The sequence below is a fragment of the Marmota monax genome, unplaced genomic scaffold (genome assembly GCF_021218885.2).
Source record: "Marmota monax isolate L192 unplaced genomic scaffold, Marmota_monax_Labrador192_F-V1.1 WCK01_AAM20220418_F8-fsc00018, whole genome shotgun sequence".
Classification (NCBI taxonomy): domain Eukaryota; kingdom Metazoa; phylum Chordata; class Mammalia; order Rodentia; family Sciuridae; genus Marmota; species Marmota monax.
In genome coordinates this window covers 2,903,073-2,925,665 of record NW_026692201.1, presented here as the reverse complement: position 1 = coordinate 2,925,665, position 22,593 = coordinate 2,903,073, and the positions used below count along the sequence as shown (strand labels likewise).

The 22,593-nt window shown below is 38.3% G+C and overlaps 1 protein-coding gene across 3 annotated transcripts in view; it reads left to right on the top strand.

Annotated features, from left to right (window-relative positions):
• Arhgef28 (Rho guanine nucleotide exchange factor 28) overlaps positions 1-22,593 on the top strand; it is a 299,305-nt gene that overhangs the window by 127,976 nt on the left and 148,736 nt on the right. For all 3 annotated transcript variants that reach the window (XM_058574125.1, XM_046427126.2, XM_046427118.2), the window contains exons 5-7: positions 8,490-8,673; positions 11,060-11,240; positions 14,245-14,314. In XM_058574125.1, the coding sequence (XP_058430108.1) occupies positions 8,490-8,673; positions 11,060-11,240; positions 14,245-14,314 (435 nt within the window). The remainder of the gene's footprint in view (positions 1-8,489; positions 8,674-11,059; positions 11,241-14,244; positions 14,315-22,593) is intronic.

Below are 22,593 nucleotides of genomic sequence, written 5' to 3'. Positions count from 1 at the left end.
AGACCACATATCTATTTAGTGACTGTTTATTGTAATTATTATTTTTTTGTATTAAAAAGATCAGATGAGAGTGTACAACTGCTAAATTCCCCTAACTTTGGCTTTCATGGTTCTTGAGGGCCCTGTCCCATATGATATTTTCATTGTGGTCCCCTGACATTCCTGGGTAGCAGGCTGAACAGATATCCCTTCCCTTTTACAGATCAAGCAACTTGAAACATGAGAATTAAATCATCTCTCCAAAGTGATAGCATGGCAAGTGCCACGCTACAGGTCCAAGTCTTTCAGTCCTTTAATCTGTTCCCTTTCGCATTCTGCATGGTTGTAGCTGAACTCCTCAGACTTTGCCCTAATGCTTGCTTTGTCTTATTCAATCTGGAAATGACCCCAGAATGTGAAGGCCAAAACTTGGACTGCCATTTGGAATTCTAATAAAGACATTAGTGTTTCAACTGGTTTAGTACTAATTCCACAGATGAAGTGTAAGTAGCCTGTATGAGAAGCCAGATCAGTTTAGTCTTTTACATTTTTGTCTCGTACATCACAGTGCAAATGTTTTGGAATGCTTGTGTCTGTGATGGGTGTTTTCCCAGATCCTTTTCAGTCAGGGATGGTCATAATCTAAGTGTCTCAAATTCATCTGATGCAGAAAAGAAGTTTCAGGGCGTTCAGCCTGCTTCTGCTATGCTTGCATCACTCCTCCTTCTACCTCTTTACTTCAGGATCCAGCTGTGCCTGCTATGCTGGTCTTGGGCTCCTTAGAATGTTCTGTCTCCATCTTATAAATAAATGTGTTTCTATTTGTAATTCCTATACCCTGGACTCATTGACCTCCCATCTTCTGCATGGAAGACTGATTTACGTATGCATATTCCAGAGCCCTGAGCAGATTACATAAAAGGAAGGGGCTGGAAGAGGAATCCACTTATTCTCACAAGGATCCTGAAAGTGTCAGAGATTGTGTGTGGCGCCCATGCCAAATTCTTTCTTCTACCTTCCATGCATTTTTCTTTCATTGGCTATACTTTTTGCCCATCAATTTTGGCATTTTATAAACTTTCAAATTATTCTACATGACATAGGTTAACTTAATTTTACCTGTAGATCACTTTTCTTATAAGCCAGATATTTTTGTTTACACTCTTTGTATACAAGCCTAGAGTTGAAGTTCAATCGACAGTGATATCAGTAGGCTGAATATTTATTTTGTTTTGAACAAAAGTGAGTCGGCTGTATGCTTCTCAGACAGAGATCATGTCCTTCTTTCTGTATATAGGGCTTGGCACATAAACATGTTCTCATTCAATATTTTTCTCCTGAATGTCTTAGATGCATAAATTGAGGCCCTCATGGTATGTGTGACTTTGGGAATCAGAGTAGAACTTATTTTAATAAGATTTTTTTATGAATTAAAAAACTATGTTTAAAAAAATTAAATTTATTTTAATTAGTTATTCATGACAGTAGAATGCACTTTGATACATCACATATGATGGAGTATAATTTCTCATTCTTCTGGTGTACATGATGTAGAATCACACTGGTCATACATTTATATATGTACATAGGGTAATAATGTCTGATTCATCCTACCGTTCTTCCTATACCCATATCCCTTTTCCTCCCTTCAGTCCCCTCTATATAATCTAAAATAACTCTTTTCTTCCCTAGTTCCCCACTGTAAATTAGCATCCACATATTAGAGAAAACATTTGGCTTTTGGTTTTGGGGGGATTGGCTTATTTCACATAGCATGATATTCTCCAGCTCCATCCCATTTACCAGCAAATGCCATAATTTCATTCTTATTTAAGGCTGATTAATATTCCTAATAGTGTATTTGTGTGTGTGTGTATCACAGTTTCTTTATCCATTCATCTATTGAAGGGCACCTAGGTCGGTTCCATAGTTTAACTATTGTGAATTGAGCTGCTATAAACATTGATGTGGCTTTGTCTCTGTAATATGCTGATTTTAAGTCTTTTGGGTATAAATCAAGAAGTGAGATAGCTGGGTCAGAGGTGGTTCCATTCCAAGTTTCTGAGGAATCTCCATACCTCTTTCCATAATGGTTGCACCAATTTGCATTTCCACTAGCAATGTATGAATGTACCTTTCTCCCCACATCCTCACCAACATTTATTGTTGTTTGTATTCTTGATAGCTGCCATTCTGACTGGAGTGAGATGAAATATTAGAGTAGTTTTGACTTTCATTTCTCTAATTGCTAAAGATGTTGAACATTTTTTCATATATTTGTTGATTGATTGTATTTTTCTTCTATGAAGTGTCTGTTCAATGTTTTAGCCCATTTATAGATTGCATTGTTTTTTTTTGGGGGGGGGTTAAGTTTTTTGAGTTTTTTATATATTCTGGAGATTAATGTTCTATCTGATGTGCATGTGGTAAAGATTTTCTCCAATTTTGTAGGCTCTCTCTCTCTCTTCACATTATTGATTGTTTCCAAATGTACAAAATAGGAGACATAGGGACAAACCCACATAAATACTGTTATCTCATATTAGACAAAGGTACCAAAAACATTCACTGGAGAAAAGATAGCCTATTCAACAAATGGTGCTTGAAAATTGGAAATCCACATATAACAAAATGAAATTAAGCCCCTGTCTCTCACCCTGCATGAAACTCAACTCAAAGTGGATCAAAAACTTAGGCACTAGACCAGACACCCTGTGCCTAATAAAGGAAAAAGTAGGCCCAAATCTTCACCATGTCGACTTAGGATCTGACTTCCTTAACAAGACTCCTAAGGCACAAGAAGTAAAATTAAGAATCAGTAAATGGGATGGATACAAGTTAAAACACTATGTTTTAGTCTCCCCAAAACTTTATTGGATATGTTTCAATGGCTGCACTCAGAGATATGAAACATTACTAAGCCCTACAAAATAGAAGTACTTCTGAATTAACTTGAGTTTAAAAATATCATTTGCTTGTAGGTTATTGGACTCATCACATTTTAGCTTTAAGATTTTGCTAAATGTCTAACACTGTTTCCTGGCTTAGCAGTAAATAATGTGAATGAAAGATAACTTGAGAAACTCAAGAACACCATTGCTGTTGCTATTCTCTGCTGACATTCCTTTTAGCTAATAGATGGATCTTCAGTGCTGATTTTGAACCTGTGATCCTCCTGCCTTTGCCTCCCGAGCTGCTGGGATTACAGGTGTGCACCACCATACCCAGCATTAGTGTTTTTAAAAACCCTCATCCCCCTATGTGTATGCATGTGTATTTATGTGTGTTTGAGAAAGAGAAGGAGGGAGATGGAAGAGAGGGAGAGGGGGAAAGAGACCAGACAGAGTCATACACATACCAGTAAATGCCAGAAGGACCAGTTCCCCTTGGCCTTTCCTGTCACATTCTCCTTTTTTACTTCAGAGGTATTATGCTGACTTTTATAGCACTTTCCTGCTTTTCTTTATAGTTTTCCCCCTAAATATATACATAGGTATATGTATAGCTCTCACCTTTTTTGAGATTCTTATTTATTAAAATATATCCTCTATATTCTTTTGTGACTTTAATTATTCCCATTCTACATTATATTTGTTACCTTCTTCTGTTAGCCTAGAATTACTTTTTTTGGGGGTGGGGAGGGATACTGGGGAGTGAACTCAGGGGCACTTGACCACTGAGCCACATCCCCAGCCTTATTTTGTATTTTATTTAGAGACAGGGTCTCACTGAGTTCCTTAGCATTCTGCTTTTGCTGAGGCTGGCTTTGAACTTATGATCCTCCTGTCTCACTCTACTGAGCTGCTGGGATTAAAAATGTACACTACCACGCCTGGCTAGAATTTAATTTTTATTGTTAGAATACTAATGTATGATTACATTACAATTTATTGCATTGCTGATGGACATTAAGATTGTTTCTAATTTCAAACACTTTACATGTTTATGCATGTTTCCTGGTGCACGTGAAGTATGTTCTTTGCTAGGATTTATATGAAGGAATGGGACAATTATGGAATGGAATGGATTTACTATAAGATACTAGACTCTCTAAATGTATTAGATAATGCCACTGTGTATTCTGAAGTGTTTGTACCAATTTATATTTCAAGCAGAGATTTTGAGTTCTGAAGGGCTTGATTAATTATTTTATTTTATTTTTAATGGGCTTTATTTTTTAGAGCAGGTGAAGTTCATGACAAATTTGAGTAAAAGGTACAGAGATTTTCCACATACCTCTTGCCACCATGGCCTTCCCTCTATCACTATCCCTGGCAGGGTGGTACATTCATTGTTGTGGATGAACCTACAACAAGAGGTTAATATTTAAATCTTCCAAGATGAATTTTCTGCCAAGTGAATGCTATGGTCAGACCTTGTGTAGGTACAATAGTGATTCCAAAGGCTGACAAGAAAACAAAATCACTTTCTCTAAGTAACAATCAAACTGTCTATTCCTGTTCTTGTGATTAAGATGTTTCTCTCAAAGTCCCCTTGGTGTTTGCTGCTTTTCATAAATCTTTGCTCACCATAAAGTGAAAATATTGTGTGTGTGTGTGTGTGTGTGTGTGTGCGTGCGCTAGTTACTGGAGATTGAACCCAGAGAAGCTCTACCACTGAACTACATCCCTGTCCCCATTAAAAAAAAAATATTTTGAGACAGGTTCTAAGTAGCTAAGATTGACTCTGAACTTGTGATCCTCCTGCCTCAGCCTCCAGAGTCTCTGGGGATTACAGGTGTGTGCCACCATGCCTGGCAAAGTCAAGATATGTTTAAATACTCAAAGAAACTGAGGTCTTTATTGTAATAACCTCATTTTATGGCAAAGAAGTTGATGCTCTGTAGAGTGGGCTTTGATTTTTCCCTGCTGGGGCAGATGGACCCTCACTGTGCTGTAATAGGAATGATTTATTCAATGACACAGCCTGTTCAGTTCCTTTCTGTGTCTGAGTGATTGTGCTGCCAGGATGTTAGAGGTAATACTTTTTAATGTTTGCTGTTAGAGCAATTATTAGTAATTCTGCCTTGGTTACATTAGTTCAAATAACTCCTGGTACCAGCTAAACAGGAAGACACATATTTATTTGGTAAAAAATTTTTCGTTTTAATTAAACAGCCCACCTCTGCCAAATTGTATAACCTCTTTCCACAGTTTGTTTTCCTGGCTGCCCTTAAGAAACCTGAAACTCTCCAACAAGCAGAAATATTTATGAATGTCATGATGCTTCCTATTTCAAGCTGTTTGCCCTCTTCTGTGCTCTGAACTCTTGCACTGAACAAGACAGCTCTCTCTTAAAACACTTAGGTCAGTTTCTTATTTGTTTTCTTTAAACATCAGAAGATCCTCTCTTCCCCTGCCTTCCTGCTCTCCTTAAGTGGAGAGGCTCAGAAGGAGGGAGGGAGGGAGGAAAGGAGGGGAAAGAGGAGAGAGAGAGAGAGAGAGAGAGAGAGAGAGAGAGAGAGAGAGAGAGAGAGAGAGCTCCACATGTTTGCTCTTCTCTCAAGATCTGAAGATGGAGCCTGAAAGCAGAGGACTGGGAGCTGGACTAGCAGGACTGGCATGGAAGGATCTCCTGGTAGATGAAACAGCACCTCCCACTGCTCGGTGGGTTAGGTTGAGCACGGTGCCCTGCACCCTGGGTTTGATGGTATTTAGAGCAGTGCAGCAGGCACCGCAGGGCACACCATCTAAACAGCTGGTACCCTGTCTGTTTCTACAAACACTATGATTTTAAAAAGGAACATGAAGGGTTTAGATGTGCCCACTTGATTGTATCGCAGCCTATACAACCATGGAACATTTCTCACCTGATTTAGAGAGGCTTCTCCGCCTTAGAAATCTCATGCCAGTGAGGTTGGTAGCATCTCATGCTGATGGGCTGGCTGTGCTGGTGAGTGTATGTGTGTACATGTGTGCATGTGTGTGTTCATCTCATTACCTGATCCTAACAAGTCTCTTTCTGGTTATTACCTTAAAAAGGAAGTAAAACATGTCCTGCTGGGAATCTCTTAATAATAAAACCCTTCTTTCTAATCAAATTAGTAGAATAGGCAAAAACTTACAGGATAAAAACTTGTAGGATAAAATAGTTTATCTTTTCAGTTTTGTAAAGATGACAATATCTAGTACATGAAGCAAATGTGCTACCTTGTATGTTTTTAGATGTTCTGGCATTTTTGATGCTATTTCAATGGGGGAGATCCATGTTGTGTCAAACAGACAGATAATGGAACAAATATAAGGAGAAATGTGTAGCATTTCACTGTGATAAGTGCTCTTTACATATTTGAAATATAAAGCCATAGGTTTATTGATCTAGATTTAGAAATAGCAATAGCAGTAAAACCAATTAAGAATGCAAACTAATCAGTTTTCTTTGGCATTCATGCGCAGTGGAGTATTTCCTCCTAGTTGTTTCAAATTAGAGTGCTGTTGGATACTGGCCCATTACATACCATCAGCACAGTTGTTGGTAGGACAAAGCTGAGCTTATTCCCTATGGTGAGGGGAACACCTCTGAACAGGGTCATAGCAGAGTCTTGGAGCGGGTAGAATGGCAAGACTGAAATTTATTGAGAATTGCAGTTTGGTTGAATGAAGATCTTTTAATTTGGGGTTGGTAGTGTCAGGGAATGGCAAGTGGGGAGGGGATCTGATAGGGTGTGTGTAAGGATCTTGATACAGTTTAGAATTGGTTTTATATACACTGTCTGTTGAGACTTCCTACTGAAGAGTCACTGAGTCTTGGGGGCAGTCCCTGTATGAACAATCAGTAATTTGCCTGAGCAAGAGTCTCTGGGAATAGTGAAGTTATGTTTGTGAAGACAATGGAAACATAAAATCATGTTAATATGGACAGTGAGCTGTGTGGGGAAGCAGGCGGTTTTGTCCCAGTTGTGTGAGCTATTGCTCAAGACGTATCTGAGGCAGAACCAAGAACAACAGATGCTCCCTACAGCAGCTATAGTCAAATACTAAAAGCTAACTTTTGTAGGAATTCACCAGGGGAAGAGCTATTGGTCATTTATTCATTCATCTAATAAGCCAATATTTTTAGAGCACATCCCACGTCCCAAGCACTGTGCTAAGACTGGGAACACCATAAGATACAAGACAAAGTCCCCACCTCTTGGTCCTTTCAGTCTGGTGTGACCACAGCTTTGTCTGGCTCTCTGTAGGTTACACACACAGTCAATAACATGACTGGAGTTTCTGTAAGGCTCACATTCATGCTGCATGCTCATTGCAACAGATCTTGCTGGTAATTTCATGTTTAGGTTAAAATGAGGCATATTTTAAGGTGTGCCAATGCCAATAGAGTTCATGGGTCTAGCTTGTTTTTATTTTATTTGTTTTTATTTTGTTTATTTGTTTATTTATTGTAGACAGGGTCTCACTATGTTGCATAGGCTGGTCTCCAACTACTAGACTTAAGAGATCCTCCAGCCTCAGCTTCCCAAGTGCTGGGACTACAGGTTTATGCTACCACAGCCAGCTTGTGACTAGTTTAGTTTCTTTTTTTTTTTTTTTTTTTTAGTATGGGCAAATTTATTCTTTTACATACTTATAATACAGTGTTTACTATGGGCTAGTCGTGTTCCAGGCATTGAGCCATTGCAAGAAAAATATAGGTGTACAAATTTTATACAAATTAACTAATCTAAACACACAAATAATTCTGATTTTTAACAGCCGATCACCATTTAACTCCACAAATAAGGAATGGCTTTGGTTTGCCAGACTCTGCTAGGTATTAGAAATAGAAGCACCAAGGACCTGTCAACCTGCAGAGTGGTCCAGCTGGGAACCAATCATAATGCGTAGAAGCAAACATCATGAGGAAAACCAAGATACAGACCAACCAGGAGCCCTTTGTCCAGCAAAGGGGTGTCCAGGGGCATCCAGTAAGGCCTGGTTTTAGCCTGCTGCACACCTGGCGTGGCTTTGGCAATATTGACATAAGCTCAGGGATCTAATAGATGACCAAATACCACTGTAAGATTTGAGAAAGGCCACAGTCTCATATTTTCTGGATATATGAAGCTATTTTGTTGTAGCTTCACCAGGGGAGAAACAGCACTGAGGACAAAGGGTAGAAACTTAATGACCTTGGCCTCTGAGAGAGCCTGCCCCGCCTGAGCAGTGGAATCCTTCAGGGATCTTGGAAACTGACAAGTATCTGTTTACCAAAGAGTGGTCTTTCCCTAGAACCTGTTTTCCTTAGATGACCCTCCTGCATGTGCAGAGGCAGCGATGGCAATATGTAGACAGTGGACAGAAAATCATACCAGTGAAAAGTGGATCTGGCTCCAGCATCTTCTGGCTCCCTAACCTTGGACAAATCCCTCTCCATATTCACAGAGTGAGGTGTTGGGATTTGGTGCTTTGGCAGTTCCTTACGGTTCTGACGTTTTTATTATGCCTAAATATATTGTCTCTTTGATAAAATGTATGAAAGAAACTGTGAAGACAGAGGAACTAATGTCACATGCTTTTCTTTCTCTGCAGTATCTCTACACAGAGAGTCTCTTCTACACCTGGCTGTGAGATGGGGCTTGGCTAAGCTTTCCCACTTCCTCCTGTGTCTCCCTGGGGGAGTGCAGGCCTTGGCATTACCCAATGAAGAGGGCGCCACACCCTTGGACTTAGCTTCACATGGTGGACACTCCAGGCTGGTGGAAGACATCACCAAGTGAGTTCAGATGCTTGATTTCTTTCTTCATCTGTTTCTGTAAAATCTGCCAAGCATTATAAAAAAATAACCCAACCATAAGGTAATGTTGGTGTATGATTTTTACTTTTAGTTCATGTGTACCATACAGACACAAAGCTGGGACCTTTTCTGTTTTACCCACTGCAGTATTTCTATAACAGTGCCCAGTCCATGATTTTCATTGAAAGAATATAAATTTTGTTAAATCAATGAATAACAGACCGACTTTATGGTACTATTTAGCCAGTGGGATGGTCATTAGGGTCTAGAAAAATAATAAAAAGGAAATAATGTGCTAACTATAAGGTTCTTTATGTTGATGATGTACACAACACTTTTGTGAATTGTGAGTATATTGTTTTATTTAGAACGGTTCAGATTGGTCATTATTTTTAACTTACAAAAGAAGGTTTCGTATATATTGATTTTCATGATTTAATGTGTGGTAAAATATATAATATAATTGGAAAAGTACTTTAAGAATTATAAAGTACTATATAAATATTAGATATCATTAGAGTATTATTACACAATGTCTCATAGTAGACTGGTTTTTCTTGTTTGGCTCATGGAACTCAATGTAACTAATTTATGGTTATATGGGGAATGAGAGAATGTTAGAGTAAAAACTGGAGATTTCTGTTTATTTTTCTTATTTGGTCAAATGCCCATCAATCAAGAGCCAAGCCTATCCAAAGGGAATTTCCTTTATCTTTGGTTTAACATGACCTCATTTTTTAGCCAGTAGGGCAAGAATGCTTCCTTTGACTTAGTCATCCTGGATAGTTCATGGTTCAGTGAGGTCCTGGAGGCCAGCTCTTCATATGTTGGTAGCTTTGTATCTTGTTTCTTCATGCAAGAAAAAAATTATGTGTTTTAAAAGCTTGCATGCTTAATAAATCCAACCATGGATGGAATTAAAAGTATGTAAGTTCAATGCTGATCATAGGATGAAGCTTCCATTTCTAAATTAATTACAAGGATCTTATTCCTCAGGCTCAGAGTCCATTCACCTCGGTGGCTTGGTGTTGGCATGGGAAGTTTTCTGGAAGATTCTAGAATCCTTGCCAGCAATTGGTGTGAAGAGTTTGGGGAGGTTCCTCAAGCCTTAGAGTAACAACTGCTCTTTATAGATCTCTCTCTCTCTCTCTTTTTTTTTATCATTCTGGGTGAGGGAGGTAATATTTCTTTCAGTGGAAATGTAGATACTTCTTGACATCTGATAGGTCTGTCCTTGTGAGCCCATTGCAGATTGAAAAACCCTAAGTTGAAAATGAATTTATTACATTTAACCAACCAGCAGCATAATTTAGCAACACAGTCCACCATGGAGTATTGATTATTTACCCTTGTGATTGAGTGACTGCCTGGGAACTGTGGCTTGCTATCACTGCCCATCCTAGGAACATCTCAAAATTCAAAATTTGAAGTAAGATTTATGATGAATGTATATAGTTTTAATACCATTGTGAAGTTGAGAAATTATTAAACTGTTGTAAGTTAGGCACCATCTGTAGAATATATTTTTGTAAAGTAACCATTTTTTTTTTTACAAAGTGAGGTCATATTAGAAGAGGAAAGAGACACAGAACTGAAGTGAGGAATCTGGGAACAACCTTTGGGGATGTGACAACATGCCGAACATTAACATTTTTATCCTGAGGCATCTTTACTGTTGCTATTGCATGATAACCCATCTAGAATATTGGGACATTGTCCATGAAGCCTACTAATAGCTAATGAATATGCAATTGTTCTTTGCCATGACAGAACAGAAAAATCCACTTATATTCAAGAATTTAACTTGGGAATATTGTTCTATTGTTAATGAATGTATTCAAGAATATGACATGATTAAATTTATGCATGTTTTAATTTGCATGAGAAAGTGATTTGCAACAGTGGTACCAGTGTGTTATGAATACCTCACTTGTTTGTAACATCCAAGCTTCACCACACTCCCTGGAGAGCATGTCTGTTTTCCACTGTAATCATCTAATAAACTATTGGCTGCCAGTTAATTTGTTCTACATGTGGCTCCATTAAAGGGTGAGGCATCTTTTCAGATTAAAAGGGGAATGAAATTTTGAGGTAAATTTCTATGTTTGAGTTAGTAATGTTTCACTGTTTATCTAAACCTTTAAAGTACGTAGTATACTTCAATATCTTTTCCATAGACCCTTCTCTGGGTGTCTATGGCTTTTGAAAGTAGCTGTTTCAATGAGCTTATGTATCTGTTGCACGTAAGTGATTTTCAAGGTTTATTTTGTCAGTTGGGTTTGTCATATCAGGGAGCTAAGGGAATTGGAATCTTGGGGGTGGTATTTCAGAAACTGTGCATGGATTTTGATTTGTGATGTTTCAGTTTTCAGGACAAATGTTCCCCAGGCTTTTCTCGCGTTCGGCTCAGTGAAGATGCCTCCCTGCAATACATTCACTCATCAGAAACACTGACTCTGACCCTTAACCACACAGCCGGGCATTTGTTGGAGGCAGATATTAAACTCTTCCGGAAATACTTCTGGGACAGAGCCTTTCTTGTCAAGGTTTGTGCCCAGATATTCTAGTATACAATAGTGCACACTCCTTTACAGAATACAGGCATCTATTCATGGTTTTGGGAACAGTATTTTTTGGGGGGTAGCACATTCTTTCTAATGAAACATTGGGGGGCATGGAATTGGAAACTATTAGATCAATAGAATGAAGATTACATATGTTGTTGTCAGGAAAACAATACTTTGTATAATATTCCTGTTTACTTTTCTGAGTCCAACCCAACCCATGGTTGGGTTTTAATTCTAACATTGGATGTTTTATCTGTACTTATTAATTGCATTATAATTCTCAACTAAAGCAGTTGCATTTAGGACTATTGTATATGTATATATCTACTCCTGGGCTTCCTTGTGGTTTAGATGTAGTTAAGCCCAGGCATACAAATAGGAACAGGTAAGAACTTAGTTTTTTTTTTTTTTCCAAAGAGATTTTCCCGCTTCCATCATGACCAGCTTTGAGGGCTATCATAGCTTCATATCATAGCATGCCCATTTCAGAGTTAAAATGTTTTACTTTCTTTATAATCATTATCATAATATTTTAAGTTCATTTTTATTATTGAACCCAAGTTAAAGTCTCAACCTGGGGTTCAGGTTCTCAAAGATAGGCAGGTTTAATATATTTGTCACCACCTTAATATTGCTTAACTTCAGATGAAATTGATAGCTGATAAGTCTGTGAATTGAGGATGAATCCTGAGTTGTTGATGTTAATATGCTATTCAAGAACCCCAAGTATTTATTTTTGTTCTATGTTGTAATATATCTTGCTAGGCTCATGTTAATTATTTTGACAATGGCCTCTTTTTCTCTATTTTACTCAATTATTTTAGTCAATGACCTGATATGTTATTACTATTATTATTTTTTAGAAAACAAATAGAATGTGACTAAAAAAGTATAAAGAATATTTAACATATTTTAGTTATTATTAGGCAAAGTGTTATTTAGCTTGGTTTATTGTTATTTTAAATGTAAGCAAGTGGTAATTATTATATGGATTTTTCATACTAAAGCTTTACAACTTAGGATAACAAATATTACATGACCATATATAGATTTTGTACAGAAAGTATTCATGCTTTACTGGATCTTACATGTCTAAAAGTTTATTTTTATGTGTTAGCTTTAGATGACTTGGCTCTGAGGTGAGGGACTGATCGGTACTCACTGAACCACAGCCCAAACTCAGTCTCTTACAAGGAGACACATTAAGTCTAAGGTTTGAGCATTGCTCAGTTATCTGCAGCCTTCTAGAGCAACAGTGGACAATTTGCTGTGAAAACCCAAGCTTGCTTTACCAGGCACTAGACCTATTGTGGTGCTCCCCTTCAGAAGCCCCATCTGTTAGAGTTTCAGAGGTTACAGGTTTTCACTCTATATTGCAGTTTATAGTGGTGGCATGACAATTTGTAATAAGTATTAAATGTTAAAGTGACAGGTTTGTGCTAAATATCTAAACTGTAAAGACAAATATTAAGAAATTAAAGAAAAAGCAAAATCCTTTCTTGGTTGTTGTTGATTTGCCTGGCACTGGGGATTGAACCCAGGGCCTTGCACATGCACATATTTTGCCATTAAGCTATACACTTAACCCTGAATAGGCAAAGTCTTAGCTGTATCCTTTAATCATTTTTCTTAATTCTTTAACAAAGTCTTTCCTATTAATCAGAATGCTGATAATTTAGTTGTGGAACTGGGCTAAAATGAATAAGACAACCGGGAAATTTAAATTTCTCTGAGATGGCATTCCAAATTACTCATAAAAGTGAAGTATTCACAAACCCATTTCCAAAAATAATAGTACTTTATTTCATGTTCTGTAATCAGAAACCAACATTGTCTGATGTGCTTTTTATGCATAAGCTTGACAACTCCCCTTATTGAAAGATAAGGGTTCAAGGTCAAGGCTGACCCCAGGTAAACTCGGTGCAGGTGAGTGTCTCAGGCCTAGAGACCCCTCTTTCAGCCCCATTACTTATGCTTCCATCTCCTCAGCACCCCCTAGTATAGAACTACTCTAGTCCATCTCTTAAGTCCCTGGAGGCCCTGGAAGAGAGAACACCATATCCTGGAAGAGGTGCTGGGCAAGTTAGTAGCCCAAACAGGGCGTGTGACTAGACATTCCCTGCCCTTTTGTGGTCAACGAGTTGTATATTTTTTCATGTTATTTTTTGCTCTGGCCTCAGGATGCTCTTCCAAGATGGTCAGAATGAGGCAATAGATCCACTGGGCTGAAGCATGCCTGGTAGGATTCAGGGGTCTGTATCAGTTGTGTGGTTTCCCACCCAAGGAGGCTGAAGATTTATTTTGGAACATGTGCTAATGCACTTTTGGGCTCTTTCACCATTTGGCACATCAGCAAGTGATTCTGCATATTTTCACATTTTTGCTGGCTGTGAGTAGTCTGTCTGAAAAGAAAATCCAGATGGTCCCAAGAGGGCAGCTTTTCTCTAAGGCCTTTGCAAGGCTTACCAACTTAGTTTCAGCAGGTATAGCTTGCACTCATGGTGCCAATTTGCAGCTCAAGGTGTGGTTTTCTACTTTTTTGGTCCATGGTCATCCTGGATCCTACCTGTGCTTGTGGTCCTATCCTGTCATCCAACCCTCCAAGGTCCCTACATCTTAGGGTCTAGGTGTGGGTTGCTACTGGTGAGCAGATGCAGTGTCCCTTGTTAGCAGTTTCAAAGATGCTCTGTTCTTTTTCTGGTTTACGCATAACATTCCTGAGAGCTTTCTGATTGTTGTGACCTGCAGAAGCAGTCAAGGATTAGTGGCAGGGACAGCTTTGGCCCCCTTGCCCCTGGATTTCTCTGACTTAGCTCCCTGTTATTCTGGGACAGTGACTGTGTTCTCCCAGCAGTTTTTACCCACCCTTGTCTTTCCCAGTCTTCCCAACTCTCAGGTTCTTGATTGTGACTTTTCTCTCTTTGTTGTATATCAGAAGCCTCAAATAGTTTTCAGTGATTTTTTTCCCCCCTTCATTTCTTAGGCTCTTGAGCAAGAAGTCAGGCCAGAGGAAAGACCAACTATGCCTTCCCGAGTTGCAGAAACTGAAGAAGGTACGTATGTTCCTGCCCCATTAGGCAACCTAGAAAAGTACCAGGACTAACTAGCTAACTAGTCTGCTAAAGTGCATGGCAAAATTGCATGAACTAAGAGGCTCAGAGGCAAGATCTGGGGTTAGTGGTGATTACAAAGCCCCTGGATCCTCTGATGGCACCAAATGCAGGGTACTGTTTGTTTCCACTTTTCTTCCACTAATGTTCACTGAGAGCTGTTTGCAAGCCCTTGGCTGGGTCTTCACATTCTTGATCTTTTGAGCATTCTCTGGACACAAAAGATTGTTTATATCTTATTGCTAGTTGCTTCCCTTTTGCTTCATACTTTAGTGAGGGTATTATGTTGATTTTGGTTTTTTAAAATTTTATGTGAAGATCAGGTTACATATATTTGGAGGGGTAGATTTGTGTTATCTGTTCATTTAATTTCAGGGTAGTGAAGGAAAATTATGAAAGTTTAGTCTGATCATTTATTTAGTCCTTCCCTCCTTTATTCATTCTTTTGCTCATTTAACCTTTGTGAAACTTCTCTTCTAAGTTAGGTCACCAGGTCTTAAAGGGAAGCTTTGAAAATCATTAAGATATGTTGGTTGGCACAAGGGGTGGGCAGCACCATTGGCATTTAGAAGTAAGGGGCTGGGGTCCTAGATGCTTATCAAGATACAGGCAGTCCTGCCTAAGAGTTGCCCTGTAGAGCTAATTTCAAGACTGAATGCATAATTCTAGTGGTAGGAGTTCACACAGGAAGATATTTTTATAATATGTTACCACTACATTGTTCCCCATCATAGCACACAGAATCATTTTGATGCCACCCTTGAACCAATTCACCTGCAGGAATACCATTAATCTTCATTTTCTCTAACTTGGCAATTTATTAGGGTATTCAATCCTTACTGTAATTCATATAGTTCCCTCTTTTCCATGTACACCTGAATCTGGTCTGTTATTAAGTCTTAGTAATAAGCACAAGTTTTTATCTTAGGAAGCCTTCTCATCTGTTTTTTGCATATTCCTGTATTTTTTTGTCTGGAAAAAATTCTGGTTTTCAGAGAGAATCCAATAGTTGCAGACGTCTGACCACATCATTGTGTCTTCCAAGGCAGCTAAGGAGAATGTTTTGTATGTTGAAATACAAAATATCTTACTATCAGTTGCTTTCCTTTTGCTTCATACTTTAGTTAGGGTATTATGTTGATTTTGACTTTTTGAAATTTCATGTGAAGATCATGTTATGTGTATCTGTAGAGGTAGAATTGTCTTGTCTATTAATTTTATTTCAGGGTAGTGAAGGACCATTATGAAATACCTGCTAATGTAAAGGGACATTGGTCTGACAGGGCTGAGAATCTCCATGCTAGATGCTGTCTTTTGGGAGGTAAACAGGGCAATGTCCTGGTTTCTACCCTACCAAGGTTAACAGCTGGTTAATACCTTCAATCTTGCTTTTAATTGACAACCTAGATACAGGATTTATCAGATAGCATAATCTTTGCCCTACATTTGTTGAAAAATTGTCCCAGATAAGAAGTATCTATGGTGAGCTGCTAGAAGTCTGTGTGGCCTGTCCATGCTGCCCCTGCTCCTGGGTCAGTCCTGATCAGCTGAGCTTCCTACCTAGCCTACATCCTCAGGGCTCTTGGAGTTGCCCTTGTTTTGGGTGGTGCTGCTGGCTGTGTTGGGGAGGAACAAGGGGTCTGCCTGCCTAAGGAGTTAGTGGGTTCCTTCAGCTTTATCCTTCAAGACTGTGAGGAGAAACTTCTTCCTGGTCTATTGTGGGGAATGCTGGCTTTACCTGAGCACCTGGCCCAGTTTTACTGCTATAACTAAAACTGATCAAGTTTCTTACTTCTTGTTGGCTGGTACTAGCCATGAAGCTGTCACTGGCCTGCCAATTGCAAATAGCTAGGGCACTACATTTTATGTTGTCCTTATTTTTTTTTAATTTAAGCCTCTACCCTTGCTTTTTTAAAAATTAATTTTTAAGTTTATTTTTTATTAGTTATACATGACAGTAGAATGCATTCAATCACTTTGATATATTATACATAGATGGGATATAACCTCATTTTTCTGAGTATACATGTTGTAGAATCATATTGGTCATGCAGTCACATATGTACATAAAGTAATAATGTCTGTTTCATTCTACTATCTTCCCTATCCTCGCATCTCCTTCCCTCCCCTCCCTTCATTTCCCTCCACCTAATCTAAGGTAACGCTATTCTTCTCTGATGCCCCCCTCCTTATTGTGAATTAGCATCCACATATTAGAGAAAACATTCAGCCTTTGGTTTTGTGGGATTGGCTTACTTCTCTTAGCATGATATTCTCCAACTCCAACCATTTACTGGCAAATGCCATAATTTTCCTCTTTTTTAAAGCTGAGTAATATTCCATTGAGTATATATACCACATTTTCGTTATCCATGCATCTATTGAGGGACACTTAGGTTGGTTCCATAGTCTAGCTATTGTGAATTGAGCTGCTATAAACGTTGATGTGGCGATGTCACTATTGTATGCTGACTTTAAGTCTTTGGGTATTAACCAAGGAGTGGGATAGCTGGGTCAAATGGTGGTTCTATTCCAAATTTTCTGAAGAATCTCCATACTGCTTTCCATAGTGGTTGCACTAATTTGCAGTCCCACCAGCAATGTATCAGTATACTTTTTTCACCACATCTTTGCCAACATTTATTATTGCCTGTATTCTTTATGATTGCCATTCTGACAGGAGTGAGATGACATCTTAGAGTAGTTTTGATTTGCATTTCTCTAATTGCTAGAGATGTTGAACACTTTTTCATATATGTATTGATCAATTGTATTTCTTCATCTGTGAAGTGTCTGTTCAGTTCCTTAGCCCATTTATTGATTGGATTATTTATTTATTTTTTGCTGTTGTTGTTAAGTTTTTTGGGTTCTTTATATATCCTAGAGATTAATGCTTTATTGGAGGTGGATGTGGTAAAGATTTTCTCCCAATCCGTGGGAGAAAATCTATACACAGATATACATGTACACACACACACGCATACACACATACATAGCTCTCCTCACTTTATTAATTGTTTCCTTTGCTGAGAAAAAGCTATTTAATTTGAATCCATTCCATTTATTATTTCTTGATTTTTGTGCAGGGTGAGAGAGGTTTAATTTCATTTTGCTACATATGGATTTCCAGTTTTGCCAGCGCTTTTTTTAAGTCAACTTCTAATTTTTTTTATTAGCTTGTATATCTTTTCTCCATTGTTTTTTTGTTTTGTTTTTTTTAACCATACGATTTATTTTTATTTTTTTTTAGTCATACATGACAGCAGAATGTATTTTGACATATAATACATACATGGAATGTATATACATCAATCATATTGTCTGCTCTATTCTGCTGCCCTTCCAGAGCCTTAGGTTTTAAGGAAGAGCTTTAGGGCTGATGTATGTTTCAGTCCTGGGTCACTTCCCACTATGACAAAAGCAGGGAGGCTATGGTCTTATTGGTTCTGCATAATATTTAAACAACAAAAAAGAACTGAAGAATGCCCTATAGTCCTACTGAAATTGAGGAGTATCTGAAGCAATTACCTTTTATTACTCTTAGTTTCTAGATCTTAATTTTTGTATACTGCTTTATCTGTTGGTTTTTGTTTTCTCAAATGGAAGTGACATGAACAGCTCTAACATTTAAAAAAAGTTTGCTGACTTTGCCACATCCATTCCAAGAACTGGAAGAAGAGTGCATTACACTTATTAATCCACTGATGCTAAATCTATTGTTAATAAGGTATCAGATAGGTCAGATTGTCATTCTACTGAACACATCTGTACACCTGGCCATGCACTGGGTATGATCACATTTTAAATCTAGATTAGAAGTTCTCCACTGGGGATAATTTTTCAGTGACCCCACAGGGGGACAGTTTGCAGTGTCTGGAGACTTTTATGGTTTTCACAATGGTGGTAGGGTGCTTACTTGCAGCGACTTGTCAGAGTCCAGGGATACTGTTAAGTATTTTATACTCCCCTACCCCAATAATGATGTTACTCAATACATCAATAATGCTGATATATATAGAAAAATCCTCATAGCTGGGTGGGGTGTTGCCTGTAATCCAGCGGCTCAGGAAGCCAGAGCAGGAAGATTGCAAGTTCAAAGCCAGCCTCAGAAGCTTAGCATGGCTCTAAGCAACTTAGTAAAACCCTGTCTTAAAAAGTAAAAAGGGCCAGGGATATGGCTCAGTGGTTAAATACACCCAGGTTCAATCCCTGGTATCAAAAAAAAAAAAAAAAAATGCGGGGTTGGGGGGTTGGGATGTGGTTCACTGGTTAAGTGCCCCTGGGTTCAATCCCCAGTAACAAAACAAAACAAAACAAAACAAAACATATGGAGTTCATGGAATAGTGGGCTCCATAAAGCTAGAGAGCAGGAGTAATTGATGATTAAGTGTACTTAAGAGCTAAGGTCACAGTGCAGTTGCAGTTGAAGATTTCAGATGTGCAGTAATCTGTCTGAAGATGCGGTCTGGAATAGTCATAGGAGTAGAGAGGACCAAGTTGTCTGACTGAGTTCGGTGATGCATGCCTTAGAAGGCAGGAGGATCACAAGTTCAAGGCCAGCCTCAGCAACTTAGTGAGACCATTTCAAAATCAAAATAAAAAGGACTGAGGATGTAGCTCAGTGGTTAAGTGTCCCTGGGTCCAATCCTGGTATCAAAATAAATTTTTTAAAAGTCTGATTTGTAATACATCAGTTGACAGGGAAGACATTCATTAAACAGAAGTACATATGGTTATGCTGGGTTTTTTTTTCAGTGTTTTTGTACTATAACCCTAATTTTCTCTTTTTTGGGGGGGTGGTTATTTTCATTTTATTTTATTTTTTTTTAATTTTTTTATTATTAGTTGTTCAAAATATTACAAAGCTCTTGACATATCATATTTCATATATTTGATTCACGTGGATTATGAACTCCCATTTTTACCCCGTATACATATTGCAGATTCACATCGGTTACACATCCACTTTTTTACATACTGCCATACTAGTGTCTGTTGTATTCTGCTGCCTTTCCTATCCTCTACTATCCCCACTCCCCTCCCCTCCCATCTTCTCTCTCTACCCCATCTACTGTAATTCAATTCTCTCTCTTGTTTTTTTTCCCTTTCCCCTCACTTCCTCTTATATGTAATTTTGTATAACAATGAGGGTCTCCTTCCATTACCATGCAATTTCCCTTCTCTCTCCCTTTCCCTCCCCCCTCTTGTCCCTGTTTAATGGTGATCTTCTTCTCATGCTCTTCATCCCTATTCTGTTCTTCTTTTCTGCATTGTAATCCCCCTTTAAACTAATTTAGAAAAAAAAAAAACTCTAAATAAGTACTTAAATTCCAAGTTCTTATATTTAAGGGGCTTCCAGTTTGGGGTTGGGGATGAGAAAACAAGCTCTCTCAGAAAAGTATAATTGCTCTGGGAGTCATTTGCAGATCACACTGTGAGCATACTGCAGACTTGACAGTGGATGGATCAGGGGAAGCTTCTTGAAAGAAGTACCCCCTGGAGCTGTGAACTAATATAGGGAAGGCTTCCAGATGGTAGAAAAACATGCAGTATGGACTCCTAAACTGGAGGATGCATCAGGGGAAATGCTGGTCATTTTTTAGTCCTAGAAGTATAGATGTGTGTGTGTGTGTGTGTGTGTGTGTGAGTATGTGTGTTTGTGTGTACATGTACATCTGTGTGTAGTGGTGGTGGTGATACCAGGAATACAGGCATGAGAGGCAGGCAGACGGGCAGGACATATACAAGAGGCCAGGAATAGGAGCTCCTCCCCGACTGCTCTACAGCTGTTTGAAACAATTAGATTAGATTATTAGTTTAGAATGGTCATTCCGGAGGGAATATAGAGAATAGATTTGCAGGGCCAAGTGGAAATCTGGGAACCAGCCACGGGTCTGCTGGAAGGAATGCAGCAGATGGGCTGCACCACAGCAGTGTAATGAGCTGGGAGAGGTGGAGACAGGTGAGTCCTTTCCTGAAGGTGCAGGGTCTAATTGGGCCAGAGGTAAGGGAGAAGTCTAAATGATTCCTCCTTTCCCTGGGTATGTCTGTAGGTGGGATAGGCCTTAGAGCAAGCAGAATTGACCAAAAATGTACTCAGTTTTGGATAGGTTGAGTTTGGATGGACCTGTGAGGCAGCCAGGTAAAGAGGGCTGCAGTTGGACGGTGGAATGTGATGGACATCATCATCCAAAGAACATGTATGAAGACACGAATTGGGTGTCAACCTACTTTGTATACAGAGATATGAAAAATTGTGGTATATATGTGTAATAAGAATTTTAATGCAAAAAAACCCACAAAGTACATGTATAAAGACATGAATTGGCGTGAACATACTTTACATACAAAGTTTTTATGAAAAATTGTGCCCTATATGTGTAATAAGAATTATAATGCATTCCACTGTTGTGTATTTAAAAAAAATAAAATCAATTAAATAAAAAAGAGGGCTGCAGTCACTAAACTAAAAAAATGGGTAGAAATTTAATTCCCTTTAGTTCCATATTAATAATGTGTGTATTTTATAGTACATCTAGATACATTTTTGTATTTATCTACCCTTGAAGGAATATTAGAAGCTGTATTCACATTCCAGCAGAGGGCAGTATTCAACTAATATGAAAACAGTTTTGTTCATTCAGGAGCCCACAGAGATGCAACTGAAAGAACAAAGCATTTTGAGCATAAGGACTTCCTTCCTTTTTCTTTTAACCATAAACTTTTTTTGAGATCTACTAGAAGATTTTTTTAAATGAATTGTGCTTTTCTGTGCCTTTTGGGGTAATGAATGGATGAGGAGCTTGCCTTTGTAGCTGTCATAGGTTATAACTTGAGCCTGGAAATTAAGTCTTCTGCCTTTGGGTGCAATGAATGATTTTATTATTATTCCTATGAACCAATTATGTTTGCATAATTTCACGATTATAATTGCACTTCCAGAATAATAGGAAGTTATCCTGAATGAATTAAACGGGCCCAAAAGTCATCTCATTTTTTAATATGCTCAAAATTAATAGACCATTAGTATTTATTAATCCACAAACTGGCTCTATGTTTTTCTTTGCTTTCTTGTTGTTGTTTGATCTCTCTACCTTAGGAATGCCTGAAGAGCATTGTATAGAACACCAGTCTCATAAGATATTCTGAAAGATAAAGAATCTTTGGTCAAATAAATAGAAAATGCTGTATATGAATCCCCACACTGGAGATGCAAATGCATTTAGTGTTTCATAAGTTCTAGGAAGTGATGAGTCAGGAAACCCATGCAACCTTATTTGGCCTAGCAGATCCTCAGCTTAAAGAAGCCTTTAAGAACCCCTTTCTGTAGTTCTCAACATCTCATGGAAATAATGTCCAGAAGGCAATTTGAAGAATGATGCTGTTCTTCATTTCTCCAGACCTCTTCTCTCTGGACTTATTTCCTCCATTTTCACTATCACCTGGGTTCTTGGCATTCATCACTATAGTAATGTCACACTGGACAGGATCCAGGGAGGTATTTTCAAACTACTTGTGATCGCCTTGAATATTCAAGACCCTACAGGCCTCGCTACACCTCCACTGAAATTCTTTTTTCTAAAAACTGAATTAATACATATTAATTGTACATTAATGGGATTCGGTGTATTATATCCATACATGCATATGACATGAATGGATCATATTTCTTTTGAGAGCTACTGCCCTCCTAGAATCTATAGCCATAATGCAAGACAAGAACAAATACGATGTCTCTTACCACTATATAAATCCAGTTGCTTTCTTTCTTTTTATTCTTGTGTAGTTAAAAGAAACCGTCTGTATGATATGTTGTCTCAGCTTTTGTGTCACTGGTCTGTAACTTTGTTGACTTCCCCCCATATTTTCATTAACAAGAAAATAAATTCCAATCACAAAAAAGAGAGGATGACATTATTTCCTCCAGGACTGAGGCAGAGGCTCAGATGTGATCTGCAGGAGGAGCCATGAATCCAAACACAAGACACAGTTTGGGAGGACAGGGGTCCTGTAGGCTCCTTTACCTAATCATGCAGTAAATATTTGAGTGCCCACCTTATGTCCAGCATTGTTCTAGGCACTGGTTATACAGCAGTAACCAAAAAAACAAAACAAAACAAACAACAACAACAACAACAAACCAACCAAATAAATAAATAAATAAAAGAAGAAGGAGCAAAGTGAGAAAAGTCCTCTCAAAGAATTTTCTTTTATTAATTTCC